Here is a 25,292-nt window from a genome sequence, read left to right on the forward strand (position 1 = left end):
CTTTCTTGATCCACCTGCACCGCCACCGCGTTTAACCTGCACGCACGGTACCTGCACACCCAATAGTATTTTCTGGAATGCGTTTATTTACACTGACGCAACATGTAAAGTGTTGGCCCATGTTTCATGAGCTGAAATAAAAGATCCCAGAAATCTGCTTATTTCTCTAACATGTTGTGCACACATTCGTTTACATCCCTGTTAATGAGCATTTCTCCTTTGCCAAGATAATCCATCCACCTAACAGGATTGGCATATCAAGAAGCTGATTAAACAGCATGATCATTACACATGTGCACCTTGTGCTGGGGACAATAAAAGGCCACTCTAAAATGTGCAGTTTTGTCACACAACACAATGCCACAGATGTCTCAGGTTTTGAGGGAGCGTGCAATTGGCATGCTGGCTGCAGGAATGATCACCAGAGCTGTTGCCAGAGAATTGAATGTTAATTTCTCTACCATAAGCCACCTTCAATGTCTTTTTACAGAATTTGGCAGTACGTCCAACCGGCCTCACAACCGCAGACCACGTGTAACCACGGCAGCCCAGGACCTCCGCATCTGGCTTCTTCAACTGCAGGATTGTCTGAGACCTGCCACCCGGACAGCTGATGAAACTGTCCGTTTGCACAACCAAAGTATTTCTGCACAAACTGTCAGAAACTATCTCAGGGAAGCTCATCTGCGTGCTTGTCGTCCTCACCAGTGTCTTGACCTGACTGCAGTCGGCATCGTAACCGACTTCAGTGGGGAAATGCTCACCTTCGATGGCCACTGGCACGCTGGAGAAGTGTGCTCTTCACGGATGAATCCCAGTTTCAACTGTACTGGGCAGATGGCAGACTGCGTGTATGGCGTTGTGTGGGGGAGCGGTTTGCTGATGTCAATGTTGTGAACAGAGTGCCCCATGGTGGCAGTGGGGTTATGGTATGGGCAGGCATAAGCTATGGACAACGAACACAATTGCATTTGATCAATGGCAATTTGAATGCACAGAGGTGCTGTAAAAAGATCCTGAGGCCCATTGTCGTACCAATCATCCGCCATGTTTCAGCATGATAATGCACAGCCCCATGTTGCAATGATCTGTACACAATTCCTGGAAGCAGTAAATGTCCCAATTCTTCCATGGCCTCATACTCACTAGACATGTCACCCATTGAGCATGTTTGGGATGCTCTGGATCAACGTGCACGACAGCGGGTTCCAGTTCCCGCCAATATCCAGCAACTTCACACAGCCACAATCAACAACCTGATCAATTCTATGCCAAGGAGATGTGTGGTGTTGCATGAGGCAAATGCTGGTCACACCAGATACTGACTGGTTTTCTGATCCACGCCCCTACCTATTTTTTTAAGGTATCTGTGACCAATAGATGCATATCTGTATTCCCAGTCATGTGAAATCCATAGATTAGGGCCTAATGAATTTATTTAAATTGACGGATTTCCTTATTTGAACTGTAACTCAGTAAAATCTTTTAAATTGTTGCATGTTGCGTTTCTATTTTTGTTCAGTGTAATTTAGTTGCCTCCCTCTCATTGGTTTATTTACTTGACCCCGTCACCCCACATTCCACAGTTTTAAGCAACAATTAGGTGAATTATGGTAGGCAACCTATAATTAACGTACAGATTCAATCTCTGTTCATATCTTAAATGTAATGTGGTACACACAGACAGCAAATGGCAGTTTATTGAATCAGGAGCCTAGGCCCTAGGGCTGTTCTGAGTGTGTTGATGAACATCAGATCTGTGGTGGCAGATAGTACCACACATCACTCACTACCACATATTATAGCTTCATGGATAATATCTTCCTCCCAAATAGCACCATATTCCTTATATAGTGCACTCCTTTTGACTGGGGCCCAAAGTAGTGCACTATGTAGGGAATAGGGTGCCATTTGGGACGAAGCCAATGTAGGTGTGATAAGAATTCCTTGGATGGATGCCTGGTTTGTGCCAATGTAAACTGTTAGTTTGCAAACACAGAGCCCTCTCTGAGAAAAAAACAACTCCTACTCCTGTTCTGTGTTCAGGAAAGAGACCAGGGGATCATCAGTCAGTGTCAGCCTGTTGGGGAGGTTTGGGGCCATGGCAGGGTCGGGTATCATTCTGTCATTCAACTACCAGACACTGCACTCAACCATGGTTCCTAAACCCACATCATGTTTTATGAGGGATCTCAGACTCAACTGGGTGTGTTCATTTCTCTGTCCTGTCCAAGCCTGTGTATATAAAAGTGTATTGTCCAATCAATTCCATGTACAGTACTGTCTGTCATCCATTGTGAATCAGTCTGGAGTTTGTGTTACATCTCAATGTGCCCTCTGTGTGTGTGTGTGTGTGTGTGTGTGTGTGTGTGTGTGTGTGTGTGTGTGTGTGTGTGTGTGTGTGTTACGTCTCAACTTGCACTATGTGGGAGACAGTTGGGGCATGGTGATGAAGCTACAGTACATGTTCAGGGAAGCATGGTACTCCTGTCCTCCTCTCCTGTCTCATCTGTCGCTAAAACAACATAGCCTATCCCCCGGGGGGAGGGGCTACTGCCAACATGGTTCTCGTTGGCAGAAAACATTGAAAAAAGGTATTGTTGTTATGGTGATAAAAACCGGGATTGTTAATCTCCTGTACTGTAGCCTACAAGGCAGGGGTTATTGTCACCATTCTATGAAGCTTGTTTATATATGTTTTTAACCTTGTGTCAAACAGTGTCACCTGATTCTTGTTAAAAGACTCAGCCTTTGAGCTATGCATAGCTTCCAGACAGTTTAGAAAGTGAGACAGGCAGGAAGGACTAAACCTATCCACCTGTCACCCCACCTTTTAGGCTACTTCCCAAATGACACCCTATTCCGTATGTAGTGCACTACTTTTGACCAGAGCCCTAGGAAACCTCCCCTTTCATCTCTCAGGAGGAGCCAGGATCAGTCAGACTCAGGATGGGTACGGGAGAGTGGCTGTCTCTGACCTCTAACCTCTGACCTCTGACCTCTAACATCACCCCACATCTGGGGGTTCACCAGGACGTATAGGGTTGCAAGATTCCCTGTAACTTTCCCAAAATTCCCAGGTTTTCCAGAAATTGTGGTTTTAGGATTTAGGATTTCCTGCATTTTCCTTTTTGATTCCAGGAATCTTCCAACTAGGATTTCTGGAAAACCTGGGAACTTTTGCAAAAGTTCCTGGAATTTTGCGACCCTACCAGGACCACTGGGATTGATAGAGCCTAAATCCTGAGACGAGTATACACTTCCTCTCCTGTCTGCCCTGCCTTCCATGATAGTGTGAAAACATGTACTGATGCATAAAACACAGGTGGAGTGCTTACTGAATGGATGTAACCAGGCCTACTGGACCAGCTCCAGTATTCAGAAAGTGTCTCAGAGTAGGGGTGTTGATCTAGGATCAGTTTGGCCTTTTAGATTATAATGAATGGACAGGGGAATCTGATTAGCTCAGCACGCCCACTCTGAGATGCTTTATGAAAATGGACCCTGGTCAACAATAGGCTTCAGTCTCATTACTCACCGTTCACAACATCCTTTTTAATGTAAGAATGTATCAATATTCAAACATCCTCCTATCCTGTTGACCTTTACCTGAGCAGCAGATAGGATCACTCTGTTGACCCCCAGCTGACCTGCCAGGGGTTCCGTCCTGCGTGGTGAGGGAGATGAGAGGTGGACTGACCTTTGACCTCTTCGGGAAGAAAGCTGCACGGTGTCGGATCTCCTCTCCCACAATGCACTGCACTCGCTGCTCACTGTGTTTTTCATCTGGTTTCAGGTCCTGAATCAGGTCAGTTCAGGTCAGTTACCAATGTTTTACCTTCTGACATTGGTTGGTTGGCACCAGAGGAGGACTGTATGTATACGTGTGTGGGTTCGCATGTGTCAACAACAGCATTTTAGTGAAAAGACAATACTTGAATTTGGATGCAAAATGGCAGACAAAAAGTATATGGCAGGGCTATGCCAGCTGGCAGACAGCTTCCAGGTAGCCCTACATCGGCCCTGGGTTCATAGAGTATTCTGGGTTTTTTCAAACACTTTGAGCCTATACCAGCAGTCAATGCCAGATGGGCAGGGTATACACTTCTGTACTATTCCATTGGTACCATTGAGCCAGACAAGCACTTTGAAAGAAAACAAATACTACTTGAACCCAGGTCCATCTACAATGTTGTTACTACAGTTATTACTTTGTAGGTTCATAGGCATGATGAGGGCAACGTGAAGGTAAAGTGCTACCATGAGTTGTGGAGCACACAGTCAGGTCTTGATCCAAGCCCTGTTGATTGTTCCTCAGACTGACTTTCATTGGCCCTGCAGGGGCATTGGGCCGAGGTTTTAGAGGTGTTAGAAGGCGTTACATTTACAGTTTGTTTCAAGTCAAAAGCAGAGCTTGAAAGTGACTGACTGCCTCCTCGGTTTACAGGGATTAACCTACTCAGGTGGTGTTTTGAAACGGCTCAGGATTTTTGACCATTTAACTTCAAATCTCTTCTGTCACAACTCACATAATGATAGTTCACCACCTGTGTCACCCCTCAGTGTTGTGGACAAACCAATCATGGAGTTGTGGACAGACAGGACTGGGGTACAGTAGTACATCACAGTGGAGTGGACATGAGAAAAACTATGTATAATCACATGAGATATAGGGCCCTGGTTAAAAAAAAACAAGAACAAAAAAGTTGTGCACTATATACACTAAACTCTATGACATTTTTAACTCAAATACTTCTAGTAAGTTGTACTCAAAGTCAATGACTAGTCATTATTACTTAAAATATTGATGTGGTACTGACTCAAAACTAAATGAGAAGTCACACCAAATAAATATTTGTAAGATATGATAACAAATTAACATTTTTAACATATTTTTTTTATATCTGTGTTTTACATTTACATTTTAGTCATTTAGCAGACGCTCTTATCCAGAGCGACTTACAGTTAGTGCATATATTACATTATTTGTATTTATTTTTTATTTTTTATTATACCCCCCGTGGGAAACGAACCCACAACCCTGGCGTTGCAAACGCCATGAGCTACATCCCCTGCCGGCCATTCCCTCCCCTACCCTGGACGACGCTGGGCCAATTGTGCGCCGCCCCATGGGTCTCCCGGTCGCGGCCGGCTACAACAGTTTTTGCATGTACATTGATTAAATGTTATGATACACAAAGATAAATATTTGTTTTCTAAACTAATCCAATCATTGGATTTTTGCACCCCTTACTGAAATGGTTGTTCCAGTTTAAATGGCTTAGGTTGTCTCCTCCCACTGTTCTTAACCCTGGCAGTCACTATGAATACAGGTTGCAAGTGAATACAAATTTCAACTGCTGGATAGCCTAACGCTGGCTAGATTCCAATAGGAATTACACATCACTTTGGAAGCCAGTATAATGTGATTTACAGTTAGGGTTGCAAAGTTCTGTTGAATTTCCCAGGTTTTCCAGAAATCCTGGTTGGAAGATTACTGGAAACATTTTGGGAAAGTTTGTGGAATTTTGCAACCCTACTTGCAGGCCTGATGTGGCCTGTAAACTATGAGTTTCAGGCCACTGTATAAGGCCTTATGTAATATGTAATGATTATATTATAATTATAATATTCATTGGAACTCACTTGGTGAAGGCCACAGGACTGAAAATGAACGTCATGGGTGGTAACTCTACAATTCAATCGAAAAGGCACACTGGGAAACTATTGGGGGCGTGGCTTAATGGGGGCGTTAAATTGAAGTATACCTTCCTGCATTTGTATTACTCATATGAAGGTAGTACTGCTCACTTCAGCCATTTAAGTTTCTTAACTTATAAGAAAAATTATAATCGTTTCCTCAAAATGTTTGAGTAGCTAGAATTGATCCGTTTTTACAGTGATAGGGAAGAGGTTGCCATTTGAGAAAGGCATGCTCTATTTGGGTGAGATAATTCAATGGAGTCAACCCAATAAATGTATCATTGTCAAATCTGCCAGGTAATCTTAGTTATTACCTGTCTACCTTAGTGAATTTTTGTGACAAGACTGTAAGAGCATGATTTGTTGCGCTCTTCAGATTAGATGTATAGAGATTATAACTTAATTTCAACTGTTTTATAGACTACAGTTTTCGATCTTACTCTTTATTGCTCCTTATAATGCATATGTAGCCTAAAAGGACCTACTATAGATTGTATGGCAGAAGGCTACAGGCTACAGGCTACATTTACAGTCCATCTCCGAACAAATTTATTTTCTTAAACAAAAATGTTCTGTCACATTTGTTCAATATAATCCTACATTTAAGGACGAAATTTATGTCGTAAATTTGATTTTTTTAAAACAATTTATTACTGTTTGAAACGACCACTAATAAATAGCGTCAGACAGCATGCTGACCGTTCCGTGGTGTTGTAGTAGAAAATGGCGGTGGTCTGAGCGTATCCCGCTATTCGCAGGCCCACTGAAAGAAGCAGGCTCCAGTCTAGTGTAGCCTAGTACGCTATGCCATTGTTAGTGCGTCTGGTGTTGTGATACAGGGCCTAATCATTGTGAAAGAAAAGGCAGTCTTTGTATCCTTAATTGGATATCCCTATCTTATGTTTTATTCACTAGGCCTATACGGATTTGTAGAGGAACTATCAGGCTTCGAGTATCTGTCTGAGCAGTGATTTACCATTGACATGGTAGACTAGGCTAGGATTACAGAATGTTGTATTGCAATCAACGAATTGTGTTAAGTATTCAACCAAAATAGTCTGACAAGTGATCATAATACGTTTCCATATATTAAATATAATCATAATATACAGTTCCATGGATTTAATTTACCCGTTCAGCACCTGTACATTATTCATAGACTATTTAGTAATATTATAATATGTTAATTACAAACAACTGTCAATTAACAGATTGGGTTTAGTTGGGAAATAATAACCACATAGTCGACACTTATTGTTTAGTTTCAATACTGTAAAACTAAACAAATAAAACTTTAAAGAGGCAAAAATCAAGAATCTCTTTCAACAGCGGATTGAATTACGTAGTGTGAAGTAGTAGGCTATACACTCCCCCTCCTCCCCATGCTGTAAGTTTTATAGGTTATAAAATGTAATTGTAGAACGTCAACAAAGTTACAGCTTTTGGCCGAGGACTCCCGGTATCCCCCAATAGGAAGATTGTTTTTATTTGTGCATGTACTACGGCCATGAATCTCTTTAATTACGTCCTCAATCATAAACTACTGTGATTTATGGACTCAGAAACAATGTAATCTATGTCTCATTCAACAGCTCTACTCCATAGTGTATGGCTAATTCACTCATCGCTACTTTCCAGGAAAAATATTCAAGAGCAAAACAAGCTACAGTTGGAAAATAATTAGTGTAACTTCATTAGAAGTAGCCTATTATTCTTGGACGTATTCTAAGTCTGTTATTTTATTGTTTGGGGGTGAAATTATGTTTGGAAATTATCGCAGTGTTTGTTCAGCAGTTTATATTTGTGATTTCCGTTTATGAGATGATCAAATCTGCTCACTATTGTCCATTTAACACCAATCAATTGACTTTATATATTTCAGGATAAAGAGTTTCGCCTGCCATTCTGAAGGAAAGATTTCATCATAAAAAGATCACTTGTTGCAACAATATTCTTTGTAAGAATATGCCTAAGAATCTAAGAATATTCTAAGAATATTGAGACAATTATTTTCAGACCCATTGCATGCTAAATCTTTCTTTAAAAAAAAAATGGTTTAACTAATGCAAACATAGAAACGTTCACGTGAATGGAAAATAGTAAAGGACATGATGATGAATATCTCTCGTAAATAAGTACAATTTTATTCTAAGAAAATATACTATTTATAACATAATTCTACCAGAAAATTGTAAAAAAAAAAAACGAAAAGATGTTGTTTCTCATTCTTTGTAGGCATAATATTGGCATCACATACAAACTATTCAATTGATTAATTTATTGTTTTAAAACTTACCTCATTGGAGCCATGTATTAATCAATCAATCAATTACATCAAAATAAAAACGGAAGCCAATTATTTGTAAGGACATGGAAGACAGGAGGCTCTTCCTAAACTAACATGTTTGAGTTGCTGTTTTCTCTTTTAGAATGGTTAATAGCTCAAGTGTTGCAGGTCGATTGTTGTGAGCGTTTCTGAGAAAAAATCGAAACCTTCAGTTGATAAACCCATTGGACTATCTATAGAATCTGACAAACTTGGTGAGAAGGAATCCGATGAGAAAACGTGAAAGTCCTGCAAAGAGACGTCCAGGGCCGGGGAATGGGCATTGTCCCCGCCAGATGCGCAGTCCGGGCCTATTGTTGACACGCATATAGGAACAGTGGGTGCCGGGTTAGGAAAATTTTTCAGATTTTTGTCATCGCTGTTTAAAGGCGAAGCAGTTGAGCTTTGGGAATCTCCATTGTGATTGTGTGCATTCTGAGACTGTTGTTGTGAAGTTAAGGTATTTTGGTGAAAAGAGTAGCTTTCCCTCTCCAGAAGCGCGCCGGCGGGTAGGCCTACATTGTTAGCAGCCTGTTCGAAGTCCTCCTCTCCCCTGTCCTCCAGACTATTGAATGTCCCCTCGCCGTTCTGGTTCTCCTTGCAGTGGGTTTGTCTCTTGTGCTTCATCCTGCGGTTCTGGAACCAGACTTTCACCTGCCTCTCAGTTAAATCCAGTAAAGCAGCTATCTCCACCCGCCGGGGTCTGCACAGGTACTTGTTGAAGTGAAACTCCTTCTCCAACTCCAGTAGCTGGGTGTTGGTATACGCTGTCCTCAGCCTCCGAGAACCCCCGTCACCACTCTCTGCAATCTCTGGCGACCCTGAAACACATTGAAAGATATTTGAAATGTTCAACCCATACAAAAAAGCAATTGATGATTGAATACAAATATATATAAATGGCAGTTGGTAAATAAAAAATCTAAAGGTTCTACTGGGCCGCCCAGCAAATGGTTTATGGGAGCACAGACACGGCACTGAGACGATTTATGAGCCCGTAGCAGAATATGATGGGTCTACGTGGACCAGGCCGACTGGCTTGAAGATTAATGAACATGCCAGCTGCCGGTCGGTCGGCCTGCAGTAAGAGTAATCTATCACTCTCCATTACTGTCACACATTAACATTCTTCCACCGCATCACCAGTCAGCAAGCACATTGACCACTAAGAATGCTCAAATAATTAAACTTTTGCTAATAGATATTCTGCAAGTCATGAGAGAGAATTAGCCCCAAATTAGAATGTTGAGACCAGACAGACCTATGCATTTTGATAGGCTAATAGGCTACCTACCCAGACTGTAATTTAATTAAAATAGAATAGAGGCAATATATAGGCTAATCAATCATGTCTTACCTTGGGGAGAGAAGTAAAGAGGTGCAGTGTCGGGAGTTGTAGCTGTGGCAGTAGTCTGGTGGTTTTTCTTGGAGGCTTTCTTCTCCTTCATCCAGGGGTACTCCGGGGGTAGGGATGCGGCTGGCAGAGGGCTACAGACTCCATTCAGACTCTGCTTTGACCGGCTGGGGCGTGGGTGGCTGCCCGGGTTGAGGCTGGGAATGGTCTGCTCAAAAGGAGGAGGAATCAGTGTCGACTGTGAAAGCGTCGAGTTCTTGATTGATGAACTTTGAAATGCATCACCCACAGGGGTAAAAGATGTCAGGCACTCAGCAAGCGACGGCTGACTATTGATAAAACCACTCTCTCGCTCAAATTCGTAATTCATCTCCTCTCTTGTCTTAGAAAAGTCACCCGTCGTAATTTTGTGGGCGAGGAGAAAATTATGAAATTTCGTGACAAGTGTTTTTTCCCCAACAATTTTGCTGATTACAGCCGTATGGGGACAGCGATGCCATTAAACTATATTGCTTTCATGGAGACAAGGTTGAAATTGGACCGTATTGCTTGTCACATGATTACCTCTGCCCAATGACAATTTGGGGTTTAATCAAAAGAAGCCACTGTCCTCTGTGATTGATGGAGAAAGTCGGAGAGGTAACGCCTAGTTCTGGGGGTAGGGTCTAGTCTGCTTTATTTACACACAGTACTGCTTCCGAATGGAGGATAGTCCATTTAATAAGAGCCTGTGTGTGTGCATGTGTGTGTGTGTGTGTGTGTGTGTGTGTGTTTATCTCCTTTGCGCATTGATACAACACCTCAATGCCCCGGGTTTATGTCTTAATGTAATGACTAAAGACAAATATTTCTGACCAAGCCTGTGGCTCTGCAGCGTGGTGCACGGAGACACAACCAAGCAGACATCCAGTCTTTTTCCTCCTTTTATTCAGCCTCTATCTCCCCTCCCCTCCCCTCCCCTCCCCTCACTAACACACACAGAGAGAGAGAGAGAGAGAGAGAGAGAGAGAGAGAGAGAGAGAGAGAGAGAGAGAGAGAGAGAGAGAGAGAGAGAGAGAGAGAGAGCGAGAGAGAGCGAGAGAGAGAAATATTTTTGCAGTCTGTAAAGTTTGTATTCTAAACGTAGGTCTTGATATTTCCAAGAATATGAATCTACAAGAATGTGAATACCTTTTTAAGATGAGGACTTTCTTTCTTTAATACTCACCCAGCTATTACTTGTTGTTCTCATTTAAGACTTTCTAGACAAATGTATTAAATATTTAATAAATATGATTATTAATACATACATGTGTTTCCTTCATGGGACGCCATTCATTGAGCACAGATATATTAGGAATAAAGTGCTATTTGCATGTAGGAATGTCATGGGGTGCGTGATATCCTGTCTGCATGTTGTTGGTGGTCTACTCTTTTTGTATGGAGATCTTACAGTGTGACACGTGGTTGTAAACTTGCATCATATTTCTGGAGACGCAGCTGCTTCAAATCCCTTTAATCCACCATCAAAATCTGGCAACATTGAATTGCATCAGAAATTGAAAAATGCATGTGGATGAGAGACGTATAGGCCTACTGACACAAGAAAAGTAGCCACCGCCACGTTATTTTGAAGAAAAATAACATTGAGAATGTAATCCACAGTGAGTGATGCCCCTTACTTCGCAATACCATTTACTCAAGGGTTGTATGCCCCAAATGAGACATTTATTTGTCTTTGTTCAAGTTGAATGATCCCAGATCCGTGTTTAATACTTTATTTTCATCAGTATTACTGACACCTAAGAATTTGGATAGGCCTATTGCACAATATGTTAACAATAGGTTACAGTAGTACTTTGGATAGATGCCTTCCCATTCACCCCATAGAATTATCTCAATTTGAAGTAAAGCAATAAGATCTATATTCTTTGGCAAGAATAACTTTTTTTCATATTCTCCTCCTCCCTGTCTAGAACTTTGAAAAAGTGGTAGGCCCCGGGCCGTTTATTGCTTATATTCCAAACAAAGAGCCTGGAAAGCCTGCACGCTATCAATCTTGCTCGCCAAAAGGTCTGACAGCTCCTTGCCCTAAGAACACATTTAAACCATCTAACTCTGCCTTAGATCATATGTGGCTGCCAGGAAGACGGCAACAACTTGCTACTTATGCGAGGGAACTACACAACTTGTAAGTTTCTTTAATAGGAATCCATTTCCGAATATGGATGTTCTATATAGAGCAGACAATGATATGGAAATACCAGTAAAGGTGGGTTATCTTATCCTGCTTTAATTTGTTAAATGGAAGGAAAATCTACAACATTTTCGTTTTCGAAAGAACAACAGTAGTGGGAAATAGCAGCAAAAGAGTGGATTGACTGAGATCGTGAGAAAGAATCGAATGGATCTATTGTCTGCAGAGGTGAGTGGGTGTTGGCATTCTGCAAAAAAAATCCCATTCAATCCCACGCAGTTTCTGTCTTTGGGCTACCATAATATATATATATGGTATCGTCTTGTCATAACTTCTAAAAACATCCTCTTACTGTATTTCGTGTTTCAAATAACCTACAATATTGTTGTTTTGATATTTAATTGCAATATAGGGTAGCTTGCATTGCCTTCGGAGCACGACAGGCAGATCGTGTGTCATTCTATGCCAATATGTCCGGGATGGAGAACAATAGAAGATATGAAAACATAAGACATTTTAGTTCTCTGAATGCCAATAAAGAAGCCCATAGGCTACACGAAAATGTGATTTATTTGTTGTGACTAATGTTTATATTTGCACATAGGCCTAATGCATTATTAAATTGTCGTCAGAGAGCCACATTATGGTAATTATTTAATCAGAAAAAATATCACTAGTGCATTAATAATCCAAACAGATTTAATGCTCAGTAAATTGACTATGCTTATTCGAGAAAAACATTTGTATATATTTAATTTTAGAACAAAGATGTATATCTTATATGGTCGGTCTAAAACATTCAAGCTTATTTGGATATCAGATGTTTTTTCAGATATGAGGTGTAGCCACAAAATAGGTCTAGCCCGTGTTAAAAATGGTGTAAGGAATACAGAGAATCTATCGAAAAAATGTCATTTGAATTATGATATTATAATTTAGTATGCTATTGATATCAATAATATATGAACATATACATTATTTATTATTACAGTTTTACTAAACAAAAAATTGTTTACTTTTATCCTTTCATTTCTATTTACGGCTTAAATTATTGTTTGTGTGCCAACTTCAATCCGAAATACAACTGCATAAATCAATGTGACATTTTTGGTTGAATGAAGCTTAACTTCATTGTGATGTGTATCTGGCAGGGTAGTGGACAGGAGCTACATTAACCGTCTGTTCCCCCAGTCAAGACAATACGAGACACCTGGGAAGCATGGCAGAAAAAAAAGTGGACTAGAAGTTAACCTTTTTTCTCTTCGAGGACTACTTATCAGAGGAAAGTAAACGTTTTCAGATTATGTTGTTAGAATACTTTAATATTCCACATGGAAATTGTTATCAACATCAATACCAAGTAGTAGTAGAATTAGCCGCAGTAGACCTATTCATTTTGGGATCAATATAGTAGTGAGAATAATCAGCAATTACAAATACTATTTAAATTGTAATTAATGGTTAATAATCTTACTGATATCTGATATTTTTTACTTTCTTTTGACGTTTTCTGTTTAAAAAAGAAAGGATGCAGTTGTATAGCGAATTCGGTTCAAGTCAGTTAATTGTTAGATCGAAGACAGATGACTGTCTATTCCTGAATTTCCTGAGCACAATAAAACATATTCTCTCACATGGATGTCATGTTTTGCCTTATGAATGAATCATAATCAATCAGAGGGGATGGGCTAAACCCTTTCCCTTTCCAGTATGACAATGTAATCCATGCCTGCATTAGGCCCTTTGGGAAAAAATGGTTATGGAATATTATTATCATGGAACCGGAAGTAAAAACATAACATCGAGTATTCCTGAACAGACGTGTTGCAGTGGGATAGGAGTGGAGTCGTACGAGATGATGGATAAGACTGGATATCCATTTGAAAAATGTGTAAGTCTGTATATGTGGGGAGGAGGATAATTCACAATGGCGATGGCAGTGAGTGGGACTAGTGAGACGACTATACACCTACACATATGGAATTGTTCTGTAGATTAACCTCCCCCACACAGACACAGCTCAAAGGACGATATGCGTGTGTAGTTACATATCCGGACATATGAATTCATGGTAAGTCATGCTCCCTTCGTGTAGCTTTAGGGTTTATACGTTATGAATATAGCCTATAGGTCTAGGTCTAGGACGTTATGCTGCTATGTTGGTCCCGGATATGACGATAGAAGATGGATTCTGCAGAGAGGAGTATGTCACTGAACCAAAGATGGTGAATATATAAAGATGTCCCACTCAGGCCGGTTTACCGTTGAAAAAAAATGGTCAGCTCCAGTCTATCGGAGTGGCTCTCCCATAGGCACCAGTGCATTAGCAGCTGGGTCTGGTCTGCTTAGTTCATTGACTGTATATGAACCAGAAAAAAATGAGGGAGTGGGGTGTCTCGCTTCCTCTTCCTTCTCTGACTGAACATCGAGGCAAGTGTTAAGACTGAGGGCGTCCAGGAATTGGGTCAGGAGAGGACAAGGCCTTGTGCTGAATGATTTAACAACGTAAATTGTTGTCAAACATGTTTTGTAGTTATGAGGTAATATTTTAGGCCCTTTTCAAATCACGTTTAAAACCCCACTTTTTTTTAGCTTGGTCTTTAATCAGAGATGTTATTGTTTTAGACATCCTTTGGTGTTTTATGCTCTTTTATTCATCTATTTGATTGCTTCTGGTTTGCTTTACTTCTTTCATGCTTTACTGTAACATGTGTTGAGATTTTAAATACACTTTAAATAAAGTTTGATTGATTTGATCAAAAGTTTCCATTTTAATCAAAATTTCATCTATAGTTTATAAATGTGTAAATAATAATAGTCTTTCATGATTTCCAGGACCAGTTTATTATGTCATGTTACTTCTTGCCTCTCTGGCATTATTTTAACACATTTCCAAACACCATCATTCATCTCAGATGAAAAGAAACTGACAAATATCATATGACCTTTGCATTACAATGGTGTATATTGCATCATATGACCTTTGCATTACAGTGGTGTATTTTGTATCATATGACCTTTGCATTACAATAGTGTATATTTAAGCAATAAGGCCTGAGGAGGTGTGGTATATGGCCAATATACCACAGCTAAGGGCTGTTCTTAGCATGACGTAACGCGGAGTCCCGTGTAGCTCAGTTGGTAGAGCATGGCGTTTGCAACGCCAGGGTTGTGGGTTAAATTTTCACGGGGGGCCAGTATGAAAAAAATAAAATAATGTATGCACTCACTAACTGTAAGTCGCTCTGGATAAGAGCGTCTGCTAAATGACTAAAATGTAAATGTAATACAGCCCTTAGCCGTGGTATATTGGCCATATATCACAAACCCCAGAGGTGCCTTTTTGATATTATAAACTGGTTACCAATGTAATTAGAGCAGTAAAAATAAGTGTTTTGTCATACCCGTGGTATACAGTTTGATATACCACAGCTGTCAGCCAATCAGCATTCAGGGCTCGAACCACCCAGTTTATAATGTATCATATGACCTTTGCATTACAGTGGTGTATATACCGTGCATTCGGAAAGTATTCAGACCCCTTCACTTTTTCTACATTTTGTTACGTCTCAAGCTCTGTCAGGTTGGATGGGGAGTGTCGCTGCACAGCTATTTTCAGGTTTCTCCAGAGATGTTCGATCGGGTTCAAGTCCGGGCTCTGGCTGGGCCACTCAAGGACATTCAGAGTCTTGTCCCGAAGCCACTCCTGCGTTGTCTTGGCTGTGTGCTTAGGGTCATTGTCCTGTTAGAAGGTGAACCTTCACCCCCTGAGGTCCTGAGTGCTCTGGAGCAGGTTTTCATCAAGGATCTCTTTGTACTTTGCTCCTTTCATCTTTCCCTTGATCCTGACTAGTCTCGCTGCAGCTGAAGAACATCCCAACAGCATGATGCTGCCACCACCATGCTTCACCGTAGGGATGGTATTGGCCAGGTGATGAGCGGTGCCTGGTTTCCTCCAGACGTGACGCTTGGCATTCAGGACAAAGAGTTCAATCTTGGTTTCATCGGACCAGAGAATCTTGTTTCTCATGGTCTGAGAGTATTTTAGGTGCCTTTTGGCAAACTCCAAGCGGGCTGTCATGTGCCTTTTACTGAGGAGTGGCTTCCGTCTGGCTACTCTACCATAAAGGCCTGATTGGTGGAGTGCTGCAGAGATGGTTGTCCTTCTGGAAGGTTCTCCCATCTCCACAGAGGAACTTTGGAGCTCTGTCAGAGTGACCATCGGGTTCTTGGTCACCTCCCTGACCAAGGCCCTTCTCCCCTGATTGCTCAGTTTGGCCGGGCGGCCAGCTCTAGGAAGAGCCTTGGTGGTTCCAAACATCTTCCATTTGAGAATGATGGATGCCACTGTTCTTGTGGACCTTCAATGCTGCAGAAATGTTTTGGTACCCTTCCCCATATCTGTGCCTCGACACAATCCTGTCTCGGAGCTCTACGGACAACTCTTTCAAACTCATGCCTTGGTTTTTGCTCTGACATGCACTGTCAACTGTGGGACCTTATATAGGCAGGTGTGTGCCTTTCCAAATCATGTCCAATCAATTGAATTTACCACAGGTGGACTCCAATCAAGTTGGAGAAACATCTCATGGATGATCAATGGAAACAGGATGCACCTGAGCTCAATTTCGAGTCTCATAGCAAAGGGTCTGAATACTTATGTAAATACAGTATTTCTGGGGTTTTTGCAAAAAAATCTAAAAACCTGTTTTTGCTTCGTCATTATGGGGTATTGTGTGTAGATTGATGAGGAAAACATTTAATTGAATCAATTTTAGAATAAGGCTGTAACGTAACAAAATGTGGAGAAAGTCAAGGGGTCTGAATACTTTCCTAATGCACTGTACTATAGGCCTAACTGTGTGTTCCTGTACTATAGGCCTAACTGTGTGTTCCTGTACTATAGGCCTAACTGTGTGTTCCTGTACTATAGGCCTAACTGTGTGTTCCTGTACTATAGGCCTAACTGTGTGTTCCTGTACTATAGGCCTAACTGTGTGTTCCTGGGCTCTCAATAATATCACAAAGCAAACAGAAGAAAATAACTGTTCCTCTAATCAGTCCAAATATATGTTTTCTGATTTGACAGGGCACTGTTGTACATGTTTTAATCAGAGTTGTAATTTACTGTGGTAAACATAGGGTTTAATCATTAAAGGAATTTGGAATTGGACTTGGAATCAAATCCTTATTTACTTTGCATTGCAAAAGGGTCAACATAACTTTATTTATGTCCTATAATATATCCAGTCAACGTAACTATATTTATGGACCCTTCAGTTACACTATGATGTGAAGTTGAAGCTGAAGACACAAGTGACCAGGAATGCGTCCCAAATGGCACCCTATTCCTTTAGTGCATGTACTACTTTTGACCAGAGCCCTATTTCCCCTATCGGCCCTGGTCAACAGTAGCACACGATATATGGAATAGGGTGCCATTTGGGACGTAACCCAGGTGTTCATCATCACCATGACAGCTCTGTGAACTTCTCTAGCGAATCCTCAATAATGGCCTCTGTCATTGGAGCTGACATGGGGCTTGATGTATTGGGCCTGGGGAGGGGGCACCGCAAACAACATCCAAGGCTTTTCAAATGGCCGCTTCCGCCAGAGACACGTTGAAAGTTGTCTACCCTTGATATAGTGAACTGAATGGAATCCCATTCACGCATCACGTTCAGCCTATATTTTACATGCTGGACCTTCAGCTGACTCTCTCTCTCTCGCTCACCCAGAGTGATTTACAGTCAATACATAAACAACCTAATAAAATTAGGGTGCTCTGTGCTCAACAACCATTGCAACAGTAGGCTAAGACGTTAACACAACATTGAACTACGTTGGGAAGGCTGAACAACTAAATGTTGTGCACCTTTCACTCTTCCCCCAGATTTGCTTCTTCAGTGTATAGTTTTGGATTATTTTTGCCCATAACCAAATTCCTGATCACCCCTAACACAAAGCTTTCAAAAAGTTCAAAGTGGGAAACTGTGTGTAGACTAATGCAAGCAGGAAGTATGAGAATATCATGTCTGTCCAAGATGTGAAAATGCACAAAGATTTGTGAGACTTGTGAGGCTATGCACAGTCACCTCCAAAATTATTGAAACCCTTGATAGAGATGAGCAAAAAAGACTGTATGAAATAAATAATACAAATACTGAGCTATTTTGTATGCTCCAAATCTTATTTTATACTAATATAATTGCTCAGAGAAAGAGATTGTGTTTAACAAGTAATACTTTTTTTTCTCAAAAATTATAGGGGTCAAAATTATTGCCACCCATGTTTTCAATACTCCGGCACCCTCCCCTTTCCAGATCCTTGATATCCTTCGTCTGCGCTAATGGACTGCTCTATTCAATTCAAACCACCGTTTTTCAATGGAGTTGTCCAGAGAATGAGATGGCCATTGCAAAATGTTGATTTTGTGGTCAATTAACACTTTCTTTTGTGGATTTTGATGTGTGCTTCGGGTTATTGTCTTGCTGGAAGATCCACTTTCAGCCGCAACCAAGTTTGCAGAGGCAACCAGGTTTTTGGCTAAAATATCCTGGTACTGGGTCAATTTTATGATGTCAAATCAAATCGAATCAAATTTTATTTGCCACATGTGCCGAATACAACAGGTGTAGACATTACAGTGAAATGCTTACTTACAAGCCCTTAACCAACAATGCATTTTGACCTTATCAAGGGTCCCAGGACCAGTGGAAGCAAAATAGCCCCATAACATAAACGATCCACCACCATATTTTACAGTAGGTATGAGGTACTTTTCTGGATATTTTCATGTCATCCAACAAATAAACACCTGGAATTTGCTAAACGGCATTGGCACTTGGGTTGGAACCGGTGCCATGGTCAGATGACATAATAATAAGCCATTTAGCAGACGCTTTTATCCAAAGTGACTTACAGTCATGTGTGCATACATTTTTACGTATGGGTGGTCCCGGGGAATCGAACCCACTACCCTGGCGTTACAAGCACCATGCTCTACCAATTGAGCTACAGAGGACCACCGACATGAACATAGAGCTCTCTGACCACGCACACCAGTGGTGGGTTTGGTGTTGAAAAACAGAACCATATGCAGAAAAGTACCTCATACCTACTGTAAAATATGGTGGTGGATCTTTTATGTTATAGGGCTATTTTGCTTCTTCTGGCCCTGGTCAACAACATCATGAATTTTACAGTACCAGGATATTTTAGACAAAAACCTGGTTGTCACTGCCAGGAGGCTGAAACTTGGCCGCAAGTGGATCTTCCAGCAAGACAATAAGCCCAAGCAATTTTTTTTAAAATAATAATAATTGAGTGCCGTTATCTATGCAAGGAGAGGGTGCCGGAATATTGAAAACAGGGGTGCCAATAATTTTGACCCCTATCTTAAAAGAAAAAAAAGGTTACTTGTTAAACATCTTTCTCTGAGAAATTGTATTAGTATAAAATAGTATAATTTCCCCATGTTTTTGAGCATACAATATAGCTCAGTATTTGTATTATTTATTTTATACAGTATTTTTTGCTAATCTTTATCAAGGGTGCCAATAATTTCGAAGGTGACAAATATAGTTATAAGCATTATTCTGATGAGATGAGAGGGGTCCAGACAAATCACCTCAGCTGTGACATTGCAACAACAAGTCTAAAAGAGCTAGACAGACAGAAGGGTTGAGGGGGGAGAGAGCCCACTGCAGCAGAACAACTAGGGAACAGGCCATTTGGAGACAGTGCCTAGATTCCAAACAGATAAACTCTCCCTTCTCAGCCCCTCCCCTCTCCCCCCTCAGCCCCTCCCCTCTGTCCTTGATGGCCCCTCCCCTCTGTCCTCCTCCCTTACAGATAAACAATAAACACAGAGACTAGATTGGTGCTAGAAACAAGCAGAGGACCTGCATTATCAGACAGCTCAAGCAGGCCAAGCAGAGGACCTGCATGATGAAATTCTGCATTATTGCTCTCTCTCACATGCAGATAAGGTGTTTATTTTGTAATGTAGTGGATTAACATGGGAAAATGTATCAATTATAGCTTAACTAGTCTTTGTTTTATTGGTTTGGTTTGATTGGTTTTATTTTGGTGATAGAATTTGTTATTTATTGGCGATATTCTATTTATTAACACACTAAAGGTATACAATGAATGTCCATCCATAGCATGTAATGGGGTAAAGATAATGATACCGAACAGCCATTTTGTCGATGCAGTATATCTATGATAAGTAACCTGTAATCAACTCTCAAACCTCTCTCTGTTGCTCTCTTTGTGTCACCTTGGTCTCCTGTTTCAAAGTGAAAATGGACAAAAACATACTTTCGACTGCATATAAGTAGCCCACGTCTGTCCACATCTTGGACAGGCGTGTTATTCTCATATTTCCTGCGTGCATTGGACTACACACTAGAACACATGGTCGTTCGTCGCGGTTCAAGAAGCAAGGCTGCAGCCAAAATGTGCTTTTGGGACTCTTCGATCTCAAACGTGACGTTGCTTCCACCTGCTGGTTATGCGACAACAGCAACACTAAATGCGCCCAAAATGCCCGCATAGGTCAGTAGTAAGATTATGCATAGACATATTTGTGACTGAATTACCATAATGTTGTGTTTCAACACATTAAATATATAGTTAACAATTTCAAATAGTTTAAATTGCGTACGATACCTATTGAAATTGGACCACAAAGGCGAGGATTTGAGATTAGTCATTGGTTGGAAATGGCAATAAAGCGTATGAGTCTCAGCCAGCCTTTTGTGCCCGAAAACAACAAATGGATGTCTCGGCGCTGAAACAGTCTAATTGTTGGTGCACAGTCATAAAGTAATTAAAATAGAAAAACCAGACAGCATGGCTGAGCCCGCGTTTTATGGAGGAGCTTTCTGGATTGCGACCTTTGAAGACAGGCCCCATCTGTGTCACAGCGCGGCCAAACAACACCATAGCAGGCCCTGTGAGTGTGGCAGTGTGAATTGTGTGTGTGTGTGTGTGTGTGTGTGACTGGAAACATAGGTGTTTTCGTGTTTTAATATATGTTTTTTGAACAACGTGGTTAACCATGTTTTTTTGTAATTACAACCATTGAAATGTTTAACCCTTTAAAAACAGCCTGTATGAAAAGCGTATTATAGTGATATTCCGACGCGCAGACGTGCATGGTGTTGCTTCGTTTCCGCTCTCAATCGCTTTGCAGGCCATAAACAGTTAAAGCTGTGATTGTGGTTTATTGCTGCATGGCAACCAATATCGTCTGCCAGTGCACAGTTGGCCTATAGCAAATAGCATGGAGCTGGCTTGTCCAGTGTCCAGCAATGCGTTTTATATGTACTGTATGTTGGGATTCAGACCTCATGGCCGTGCTATTAACAAGGCCTAAAGGAAAGGGAGAGAAGGGGCTGTTGAAATAGTGTGTGGCGGTACTAAGACAACATGGACAACACGGGAAATGCCAGCTTTAAATCCACTAATTATATATAGGCCTGTAGGCTTTACATATATCCGCTTCTTTAGTACCTGTTTGGATATAATAATGCCTAGCCTACATATTCTCTCAAATTTTGACTAAATAAATAAAATGTTCTGTAAATATTGATATGGGATATGTTTAATGTTTTAATAAATAGGCCAATGCATCTTGTGATAGTTTATCATACGCAACATTTGTATCAGGCGTAGGCCTATACATGAAAAATATGGTTTCCTTTTTAAATGAAAATTAGAACTGAATAAGATTAAGGGCTGTAGCAACTATAGTTGTTAGATATGTTTTGGATAGAAGCAAATAAATACAAATATCATGTCAAATGTTGGACATTTAGCAACAATTAGAATCTTAGTAATAATTCATTCTCTGATTTCCAAACAAAAAATATGGATTGCGACACACAAAATAATTTTTGAAATTTTATTTGATATTTCATACAAACGACTCTTCATTTTAGAATCGAAATACTCTTACATTGAGGTATTTTGCGTGTGCACAGTGTTGCTCTAATTCCATAGACAAAACTGTTAAGGATTTTTATCCCAGCAATTTAAAAAATCTCACACTGAGAAAAACATGTTGCTTTTGGCAAAAAAAAACTATAAATTAATAGTCTAATAGGTAGTTGAAACACATTCAGGTAGTCAACGCATAAACATTATTTGGCCTATAACATAGACTAAACTCTTGATGAAAAAAAAACCACAGAATCAATTCATGAAACATTTCATGCAACGAACATTAGACAATTTCTAACATATAATCTGTGTGCACTAATGGAATTATTTACCAATTACATCCAAAGTTATTGAGATAACGTCAAAGTACCAATCAAACAAATAACCATTACCAAACAGAGAACACTCTAGGAAGAAAACGAGCCAACAGATTAGACAACGACAACAACACAACAGTCCTACAGAACACAACATAGACTATAGATCAAGCAAAATGTGGATAGATTGGCAACTATTTTCCAGAAATATCTTTGTTTCCTGAAAGTCCACCAATTCTAACTATTCACAGTTTATTCTACGGGTCTACAAGGCCCGCACTACTCGCCTTTTTAACATGTCTTTCGACAGTCCTTATTACCTTTCTTCATCTTCATCCGGCGGTTCTGAAACCAGATTTTAATTTGTCTCTCAGTCAGATTAAGAACTCTTGCTACTTCGTATCTACGGTCGCGGGGGAGATACATGTTAAACAGAAAATCCTTCTCCAGTTCGAGAATCTGATACTTAGAGTATGGACAGCGCTTTTTTCTGGTGGATTTTGCATGAAGCCAGTTGGAGGATGGGTCATCTGAAAGAGGGTTCGATAAAAAAAACAGCGAGACAGAGCTCATGAGAAAGAGTGTTTTCCACAAGAGTCAGAATGGTATTACAAACTGTGGATGACGAACAACCGCAGACAAGGTCTTGCTGAAATAGCCAACATGCAGTAGTTGATCCAATCAGCCGTTTATGTGCTCGTTTCGGCCTTCTGACCCTACTACACTCCCAATGTAGGATGAGGCAAAGTATCCATGAACTGTAGTTGTTCTGCTAGACTAGAGATAGCCTAAACCTATGATCTCGTTAGATGAATGCCTCTTTTTAAGATCTGCAGAAATATTAGCTGACCAAGCCTCTTCTTGTATTCATATTCATGACCATAAGAGCATGAATGATGTCTACTACTGTAGAAAAGTTCATCATTTTAAGGCCTAGTCTACTGCCCACAACAGTGGGAAATGAACTGGTATAGTGTTGTCTATCATAATCCAAATAGCAAAATCGTGGTTTCTCACAGTAAAAACTGAGTCGAGGAGGGGAGGACATTTTGCCACTGTGGGGCAGCTGCTTTGGTCCAATATAATCCAAATAGCAAAATCATATTATCTTTCACAGTAGGCTACAAACTGGGTCGAGGAGGGGAGGGTATTTTGCTGCTGTCGGTCAGTGGTACTGCTTTGGCGCAATATGGATCCATTCGTTATCAAATAATGGATACAATAATTCGACGTGAACTCAACCTTTACAGCAGGCCTATATTATATATGAATAATTGATTAACAACAGCCTCTCACCTTATATTTCTAGATTCCTGCTTAATTCAACATTCACTAATATCAAAGATCGAGACACATATGAGATCATGATCACCATGACGCACGAAGCCAAATGAAAGATGCCGTGCTTACTTGTGTCGATCTCCCTCTCCCTCTTTTCCTCTACGGTTGATGTGCTGCTCTCTTCGTTGGGTTTGGAGAAAATGGCATCACACCCGATCGTATCCTTCTCTGCGAGGAACGGTCCGTTGTCAATGTCGGACACAAGAGGTGTGTGCGTTTCCAGCGTTGTGCAGTCCCCATTCCCTATCAGCGGCTCGGGTTTGATATCATAGTGCATATTTGACGATAATCCCGTTAAACATATCGATGTAGAAACCGGTTCCAACGTCCAGGAACGCATATACATCCCATCGGTATCTCCTGTTGGACAATGGTGGTGTAAATAGGGCTGGTGTGTTATAGATGCGCTGCTCGGAGGCTGATGAGCAGAAATGGGATTCCAAGACGCGCTGAAAATAGAAGATTTCGTCTGCAAAGGGCAAGATTCCTGACCGCCATATTCAGTCAGCATCGGCTGGCTCGCATGTTCCAGCCCTGGTCTGCTTGAGTATGTGGGTGCCATAATATCCCCTTGGTCTGGGGGAAGGTGCGAGTCTGCATAGTAACTCAGCGTGCCTAATGTCGACATGACAACAAATACACACAGCAAAACGCTACTAAACTTCCACTGTCATATATTTAGAAAAACTGGATCATGATATTACTTCTTGGCTGCACCAAGAACCACCACATTCGTTCAATAAATTGAACCTTGGCCGGGATTGGATTGGGTGCCGCAGACACGTGACCGTGGGACAGAACAATAAATAATAAATCAGTCTACTCAACTAGCTAAATGGTCACCATTTTCCTCCGTCATATTTGTAATAGCAAAGCCATATGCCGATATAATGTTATACAAGCAGTAAGGTTTATGATTTTTGTTGTGAAAAGAGACTTTAACTTTGATATGTTTTATGTAGGTCTACAAAGTATGGGAGTATAGCATATTTTCTAGCCTCCTTAAAAAAGAAAGGAATGCAGCAATGTGGTAAGGAGCTATATCTCCATTGTGGCATGTAGTCGTTTATATGCGCAGAATAAGACCTATTCATTTCCTGCTAAGAACTCTCACCACCGATCTAAAATTTGGAATTGGATAGATTTAATTTATTCAACAAAGAATCCCGTATCTATCAACATAATTCAGTCCATTATTGCCTATAGGCCTCCCTATAAGGGCAAAAACTCCGAGGTTATTCCAAAGACTTTATAGCATTAGATTGGTGATATCGTTATATAGGCTACTTATTAAATATGATGCAGCAATATTATTTGGCCAATACATACCCACATTTAAAAATAGTAGGCCTGTGAGTTAACAGGCCTACGTAGTATGTGTAGTGTAAATGTGAGTGTGAGTTTTGACATTTTCCATATTAATCATATTTGCCATTTGATGTATTCATAATACAGCCATAGGAAACCTATAGGTTACCATATCTTCTGTGGTGTAAATCGTTTTCATTGTTATTAGGCTATTGCACGTGTTATTCAAACCAGATATTTCGATTATTATCATCCGGAGTAATGCTCTTCAAAAGGCTCGAGATTATTCGATTATACGTGCAGTAAAATAAGGATAACCAAAACAGCAACTATTTTAGTGATACTGTCTCCGTTGCTCTGGGATATGAACATTTACATTCCGTGTAAAATGTTATAAATGTAGGCCCGTGTGGTCCTTTAGGCTAAACACACCAAGGGCCGGTTTCCCGGACGCAGATTGAACCATAGTCCTGGACTAAAAATAATGTTCAATAGAGAATCTCCAATGGAGAATTTCCATTGAAAGTGCTTTTTAGTCATTTTTATTTAATTTTACATTTATAGTGTGTTTTATTAAATTCCAACGAATGAATTCGATCTTACTTACCAAATGATTGTCCCAAATCGATACGACAAAGTTGACCTAATCTAATGTATACCTCACATAGGCTATTATTTGATAGTAAGACTAGGACTATTATTTTTATTTAAGACTGCAAAACACAGGCCTATACAACAATTTACACAATATGTGTACACAAGGAACAAGCTATGTGTATTCTACCATCGAATTAGTGTCCAGAAATAAAGATACAA

General features: G+C 40.5%; 2 protein-coding genes across 2 annotated transcripts; both read right to left on the reverse strand.

Annotated features, from left to right (window-relative positions):
• Positions 1-8,137: 8,137 nt before the first annotated feature.
• On the reverse strand, positions 8,138-9,753 carry LOC311120064 (homeobox protein Hox-A2b-like; the record flags this gene model as incomplete). Its single annotated transcript, XM_084157808.1, has 2 exons — positions 8,138-8,850; positions 9,387-9,753. The coding sequence occupies 2 exons, from the start codon at positions 9,751-9,753 to the stop codon at positions 8,138-8,140; spliced, it is 1,080 nt and encodes a 359-aa protein (XP_084013934.1).
• A 12,365-nt stretch (positions 9,754-22,118) lies between these two features.
• LOC311108923 (homeobox protein Hox-A9b-like) lies at positions 22,119-23,796 on the reverse strand (the record flags this gene model as incomplete). Its single annotated transcript, XM_084151702.1, has 2 exons — positions 22,119-22,357; positions 23,238-23,796. 2 exons carry the CDS (start codon positions 23,794-23,796, stop codon positions 22,119-22,121), a joined length of 798 nt encoding a protein of 265 aa, XP_084007828.1.
• Positions 23,797-25,292: the final 1,496 nt, after the last annotated feature.

Source organism: Coregonus lavaretus (assembly GCF_964263955.1).
Source record: "Coregonus lavaretus genome assembly, chromosome: 3".
Classification (NCBI taxonomy): Eukaryota; Metazoa; Chordata; class Actinopteri; order Salmoniformes; family Salmonidae; genus Coregonus; species Coregonus lavaretus.